The sequence below is a fragment of the Nesoenas mayeri genome (genome assembly GCF_963082525.1).
Source record: "Nesoenas mayeri genome assembly, chromosome: 1".
NCBI lineage: Eukaryota > Metazoa > Chordata > Aves > Columbiformes > Columbidae > Nesoenas > Nesoenas mayeri.
Window position 1 is genome coordinate 104,962,147 of NC_137541.1, and position 7,146 is coordinate 104,969,292.

The window sequence follows — 7,146 nt, forward strand, 5'->3', positions numbered from 1 at the left end:
TGCATTTTAATAATATTCTAACTCTGCAGAACCTAGAACTAGTTTTTATTTCCCTGTAATCTTTCTTAGGACACTGAAGTTTTAGAATTGATAATATATAGTCCCATGTATAACTATTTGCAGCAGCCTCGCTGAGAAACTATAAGCTCTGCCAGTATAATTACCATTTATCCTTGCTGGTGGCAGCATTGCCCCATGAAGGAACAGCCTGTAGCCTGATTGGAAGGCTGGAGCGCGGCAGCTCTGACGTCATGAAATCACCAAGAACCAGCAGCATTTCTGTACCTCTCACTGTGCCTCCTTGTACCCCTGCACTGATGAGTACTTGTTGGCTCTGGTGTATGACCCAAGCTGGGGTGCCCCTTGCAACAGGACAAGGGGTAATGGTTTTAAACTAGAAGAGGGGAGATTTAGGCCAGACATGAGGAAGAAATTTTTTACAATGAGGGTGGTGCAACACTGGCCCAGGTTGCCCAGAGAGGTGGTAGATGCCCCATCCCTGGAGACATTCCAGGCCAGGCTGAATGGGGCTCTGAGCAACCTGATCTAGTTTCATATGTCCCTGCTCATTGCAGGGAGTTGGACTAGATGACCTTTGAAGGTCCCTTCCAACCTAAGCTATTCTATGATTCTGCTTGTGCCTCTCTGTTTCTTGCATTTGTAGTCATACTCACCTAGATACCTGTCTCGCTGGTGTAGACCACTATTGCATTTGCCTTGCATACCTTGCTATGAAAGCCTGGTCTTTATTGACCTTCCTCCTCCAACTCCACTCCAATAAATGAAATTGGTTTGGTAAGACAAAAAGGAGCAGTTTACTTGAACTTTCAGACAGAAGACTTAGCTTGTGTTGTGTATTTTCAGATGAGAATTTCTAGTGGAAGCTGAAACAGTTGCCCACCATGCATCAGAGTAAAGATTAAAATTAAAAAGCGTAGGTGTTCATTTAAAATACCCCACCCTTCCAACAACTACACACCACCCACTTCCAGCACTATGCACTATGGGACTGGTTGATTTGACAGACAACAGTCATACAGCAGTGATCCTGAAGCCCCGTTTCTTGTTTTGTAAATAGACATGGTGGTGGAACAGGAAAGATCAGATTCTGATGGAACTGTCCTTTCCTTGAGCTATTTTTGTGGCTTGTTTTAATGCTAGTTAATGCTTTCCTGTCTCATTTGTGGTTCATCTTGCAATTACTTCAACACCCAGCGGCAGTAGTACAGTATTAAGATAACCAAAATATTTTGTCACTACACTCCTTCCATTCGCTGCTGTTGTTGGTTACTTAAGTGGAGAATTTGGGAATGAAAGAAAACCAGGGAGAAGGGGATGCAGTTACTCTATTAATCTTTTTTTAAACCCATCAGTTTCTTGCTTTCTGCCTCAGTACACTTCCCTCTTCCCCACCAAAAAGCAGAAAAAGATGATTGTCATGTGAGCTGCCTAATGCATTGCAAAACACAGGCATGCTCCCACCCCACTGTCATCACTCGATGACTCTTCTAGACTTGCCTTACAGCACCAAGGATTTTTCTTCTCAGCTAGTACAGTGGTTTAAGTGAGAGGAGAAAGGAGGATTGGTATAATGAAAGGAGATCCAACTAACATGAAGTTTGCATTCTTAAAAGGGGAGAATGGGAAAAGAAGTAACAGGGTTTTTTTGAAAAAGGCTTTCTGTTAAAACAATATGCGATTCTGTTATACTGTTTAGTATGGCAGTTCTTTGTGTACTCCTGATGTAGCAGTTTTTCCCTTGCTACTTGAGTTTCCTTTCAGCTGATAGTATAGGAGCATGCCCTGCTTTTGGCCTAGTAGTGTTCATTTGAATGCTTCTTCCAAAATGAGTTGTGTTAGTTTGATATGGTTTAAAAGATTTCATACATGACTCTCCTAATTGCAAAATAACATTAAAAACAAGCAATAACTTTATTTGTGCATGTGTCCCCAGAAGTATGTGAAGTCTGACTCATAAGTACAAGTGAATTTGGCTGTGGTGGTTGAAATGATTGCCACTTGCAGATATCTGCCTGCTCCTCTTCTGTGGGTACTACACCCATTACAAGGATAGATGTACAAGATGGAAATTACTCTCCGTCTGTGACACCTTATACTCTTTAATATTACCATAAATTAAAATGAATTATGCTTTTCCCATAACATACTGCTCCAAGATGCAGTGGGTGAAGGGACTGTATATACATGTTTGCTATTCCTGCTGTTGCAGATGATCGCGCTCTTCCAGATGGAAGAAGTCTAGGGCAGTAACAGCTGAATTAGCGAGATCCACTTGTGGTCATGAGTCAGCCCTGAGCTTCACTACAAACTTTCTGCATTTTGTTTTCACAGCTTTTTTGATGAAAAATTGTTTATAGTGACTGTAGCTGCAGGGTTGAAAGTATTTTGTTTTCTTCTAGGTGTAGTCAATTTTTTTTCTATTATATGTTGTAAAGATAATATGAGGAAATTAATTATTGTTAAATTTCTTATTAGCCCAGCAGAAGAACTATATTTTGGGTCCAAAGAAACTGGAGAGAAAAAATGTTTGATAGTTCTCACAAATGTCACTAAAAACGTAGTGGCTTTTAAGGTAAGTATTTTATGTGTGGCCTGGTTTACTTTACTAAATGTGTAACTTTTTCTTGTCTAAGTAAGGAGGAAAAATACTAATAAACACACTTTTCAGTCTAAATTTTTTAATTCTGTTGTGATGTTTGAAGCAGAATCTTCTGGCTGAATTTGTACTTATTATGTACCACCCCAAAGGGGATAATTAGTAATACCAATCTTTGGAGCACTGACTGAAGAAGAGCTATGGTGAGGGTTAGTTTAGTGAAAGTATAATATTTTCCAAAAAAGAAAGGCTTGAACATTGCAAAGTGATCTTTTTGGAATTTTTCTCATTTTTAAATCTTGACTGGGAACAAGTTAGTAATGCTCTAAAATGATGCAGCTCCATCTGCAAATGTCCCCATCAAAGGAATGAATGCAGTTATGTTTTCTTCAGAAATACTGAATTGACTTGTGTGCTGATTTGAATTTCTACCACATCTTTGGTGTTCTCAGTACACACAAAAACCTGAAGTTTCTATACTTCTGTATTAAGAATTTTAACAGATAGTTAGTTTGATGTATATATTGTATGTATATAAGAGGAAAAAAATAGCATATAGTAGAAAAGAAAGAAATAGTTGAAAGGGAGGAAAAAGTAAAATACCAGAGTCTGATTACTCCTACAAAATAAAGTATTTTTAAAGACTGTGTGTATTATCATGTCTTCATATTTAAGTTTTTGGGAATTTTAGTTATTAATGAATGAGGATGGTTATGAAACAATCATAGTTTGTGAATGGATTTGCTATATGCGTGCTTCTTGTTGTTTGTTTATAGGTGAGAACAACTGCTCCTGAAAAATACAGAGTTAAACCCAGTAACAGCAGCTGTGAACCTGGCATGTCATTGGATATAATAGTCTCTCTTCATGGTGGTAAGTGAAATCTTGAATAGAATTTTTAAGTCTGGACAAGTTTGACAGGCTGACTGTTCTAGATACTAACTTTTGTATGTGCTTGCTGGGGTGTAAGACTGACTCATGCATGACTACTCGACTGTTGTATGAGAGTGTTACTATTTGTAAAAAAACGTGGATGTCAGACAGCATTTGAAACTGCTTGTACTGATTTACTACAGTGGCAGTTAATCTGTGATAAGACAGTTTCCTAAATTGTTGCAAGGACAGGTGAATTTGCTGGAGAATATGTTCTTTACAACATTCTGGGTTGTCCTGAATTGTTCAGATGAAACTAGCTCTTTTAAAATGAAACTGTAGAACACTGGAAAGACTGTAATCAAAATTATTGAGCTTTAGATAATTATTTCATTAGTTTTATTTGTAGTCAGTGTCCTATGTCCTGCATTAAACAAGCTCTCATTTTAAAACACTTTTGTTCAAAAATGCTTCTATACGCTTCGTAATATTGTTATTTTATCCAAACACACTCTTGCTCTTCTCTTTCTTTGAGGGCAGGTTTTGCAGCTTCTCTGCAGGATCGTTTCCTTATAATGGCAGCAGAAATGGACCAGCCTTCTGGAGCAGGTGTACCAGAACTGACTCAGTTTTGGAAAGAAGTCCCTAGGACCAAAGTGATGGAACATAGGTGAGCATACGGTTTTTTGTTAACATAGGATATTTTTGAGCCGTTATCATCAAGCAGATTTATAGCACTTGCATATCATAATCGGTGAAGGATTCTCCAAACCCAGTTGTATGGATATTGGTGAGGCTTCTGCTGTGTTTTAACTGATTAGAAGTGGTTTTAATGCATAAAATATCATGGTATTCTGTATGTGCTCTTCTTTTTGTTGTTGTTATTGTGCTGATTAAGAGTTGAGTAGAAAAAATGTGAATGAATGTGACGATACACATGGCCAGTAGATTTTTTTTTTTTTTTTAATAGGAATGTATCACTTGAGTTTTCAAACAAAAAGCAGCAAGGGAAGAAGATATATCAAATGCAAAGCTCTTTTCTAGACAAAAAATATTCCCTTTCTGCTACGGAAAAATCATCATTTTATAGAAAATTTCTGTAAAACCTATCACATGTTCATATGTGTGTTTTCAATTTTCAATAGTGAAAAAATACCATTAGGAAGATATGTTTTCTCGTACACTCTCTTAAATATGCTTGTTACTCTCCTCCCTCATCTGTTCACGTCTGGTTGTATCACTGTATGTTTCTAGGAAAAGTTCATTGTAGTTCTCTTTCATTCAGAAGTCTTAGAGTCGTAATATCAAAATGCTATTTCACCTTTTAAAAGAAAATAATTTGACCGTATTTTTACTTTAGATTGTTCCTGAGTTTTGAGGTCTTTTTATTCAGCTGCCTTTACCTCCCAATGGCCAAAATTGACATGGAAAAAATATTTTTGAGACTTGATGCCTAAGTCTTGCTCCATCTTTGCTTCAAATGCTTATCCCTTTCTTCCCTGTTAAGCAAAATCTACATTTTATGAGTGACCTTAAGCTTCCTTGCATAAATGTTACAATTTTTTTTTCAGACAGACTCTGAAGCAATAGGGAGAGATTATTTGATTACATTAAGTTTATCACCTGTAAAGTGTGCCATGTGTATACATTACTGGTGAAAACAAAACTGACCTTTACTTTCTAGTAAACCTAGATTAGAAGTAGTGAAGAATGTAATTATTGTTTGTAATATATGCACAAGTACATCATCTGAGGAATCTACTTAGATTTTATTACACGTATTTGTCCCTTCTTTTGCTTTGTCTTGTTGGAGAAGTTTTAGCATTTCTCTTCCCTTAAAACAGAAAATTGCTCAGCCTCAATTGAAATATTTCTTTAACAAATACATTCATTCCCACACTAATTGACTTACACGTTACCAGAGAAGCTTCTATGGTATTTTATAAATTGCATAGGATTCCATTACCTTCAGTTATGCTTTGAAATTCTATTCCTGCTTTTTCAGCTGTGGAAGAGGTGGAGTACATGAAAAAATGTTGTTGCTAAGGGTTAAAATAGAAAGGAAACCTTTAGATTTTGTTTGCTGTTCAAAAAAGTGTTGCGTCTCTCGTTTTAAGTATTTCACTGAATAATCCAGTGCATCCTGTGCTATGAATTTAAAATGATGAAGATATATTTTAACAAAACATGCAGGTAATTTTGACTTTGCTTTCTATATGAAAAGCTGTCAACATGTAATCGTTGCACCGAGGAAGCCTTTTCAGACTATCGTTGCAAAAGTAATTTAGAAAATTAATCAACTAGAACAGATGATAAAGCACATATAATAGCTGTTAGATGGACTGTTTACTGTTAATTACATAATGTTACATTGAATTTGATTTTTGGTGCATTTTTTTCCCCTTTTACAGGCTCAGGTGTCATGTTGTAGAAAGTAGTAAGCCTTCTTCTCTGACTTTAAAAGACAATGCATTTAATACTCCAGCAAAAACCAATGAAGATTTACATATACAGGTAACAGTGTATTCCTCTGTGCTGAATATTGAACAAAATTGTAAAATATGATAGAGATAAAAAGAATTTGTACTAAACCCTTTGGTACTTTGTAAATTACAGTACTTGAAAAGCTTAGGAGTTGAAAGTAACTAAATCAGTGACAGTGATTCAATTATTTTGTCAAATTGTAATGGTTGCATAAAATACTGCTTTCAGTGCTGTTTGCTCATTCCTCTTGTGTATATTACAGATCTGGGATATCAGCCTCAGCAGTATCTTGTGCTTCCTAATGTAAAGATGTCACCTGCTTGATACAGGCAACAGGAGCTATCCATAATTCTTAAGATGTGAAGCTCCTTTAGTGGAAGAGATTCCTGAAGTGTGTGTAGTGATCGAAAAAATATCACTGAGAGATCATTAAGAGAAGTCTTTACTGTGCTCGTTGGCTAAATAGCTCTGAGTTAACAAGTACTTCCAGGTGCAGTAATTCTAATTTAATGAAACTGTTTCTGTTTTCAGCTAACTCGTTTACTGCAAATTAATAAAAGACTTCAAGAGCAGATCGATCGGTGCCTCTGGTTCCAGCAGTTGTCAGTTGTTTTATCGTTACTGTCAGTTACTGTGGTTGCCTTCTGCTTCTACCTGGCGTATACCCAGAGAAGCTAAAAAGAACTCCTGCGCGCTGGACGTGCTGCCTGTTGTGTGGCTGGTTGGAATGGAAGGGATTGCAGTGCTCTTCTCAGATTCTAGAACTGCCAAAATGAGGTTTGTGAGTCCACAACAGTAAACAACGATACAACTTGTTGGGGGCAAAAATGAAAGAAAGAACGACCAGCAAAGGAAGAGGAAAAGAATGACCAGCAAAGGAAATTACTGAAAGTTGGAACTCGAAACAGGGCATGAAGAAGATGTTAGAGCTGTTTTCCCTGTGCAACTCAATAAATACTACTGAACTAGAAGAAAGAAACCAAATACAATATAATTTAAAGCTGTCTAGGTTTTTTGCCTCTATTAATCTACTTTAAATACAGTATTTCATTTATTTGTATCATGTTCATTCTTACATCCTGAATTACTCTCATAAAAGGTGCAAGCAGTCAGCTTAGTGTATTCTAAAGATTAACCTGTTCATTCAGGAAAATTTACAGAAATTATGTAGT

At 36.6% G+C, this 7,146-nt stretch overlaps 1 protein-coding gene across 1 annotated transcript in view; it reads left to right on the forward strand.

Moving 5' to 3' along the window:
* Positions 1 to 6,652, forward strand: part of MOSPD2 (motile sperm domain containing 2) — a gene marked incomplete at its 3' end in the record, with an annotated part of 31,381 nt that extends 24,729 nt beyond the window's left edge. The window contains exons 11-15 of the mRNA XM_080363583.1: positions 2,497 to 2,593; positions 3,394 to 3,490; positions 4,031 to 4,160; positions 5,902 to 6,004; positions 6,506 to 6,652. Of these exons, the coding sequence (XP_080219709.1) occupies positions 2,497 to 2,593; positions 3,394 to 3,490; positions 4,031 to 4,160; positions 5,902 to 6,004; positions 6,506 to 6,652 (574 nt within the window). The remainder of the gene's footprint in view (positions 1 to 2,496; positions 2,594 to 3,393; positions 3,491 to 4,030; positions 4,161 to 5,901; positions 6,005 to 6,505) is intronic.
* Between the last annotated feature and the right edge of the window lie 494 nt (positions 6,653 to 7,146).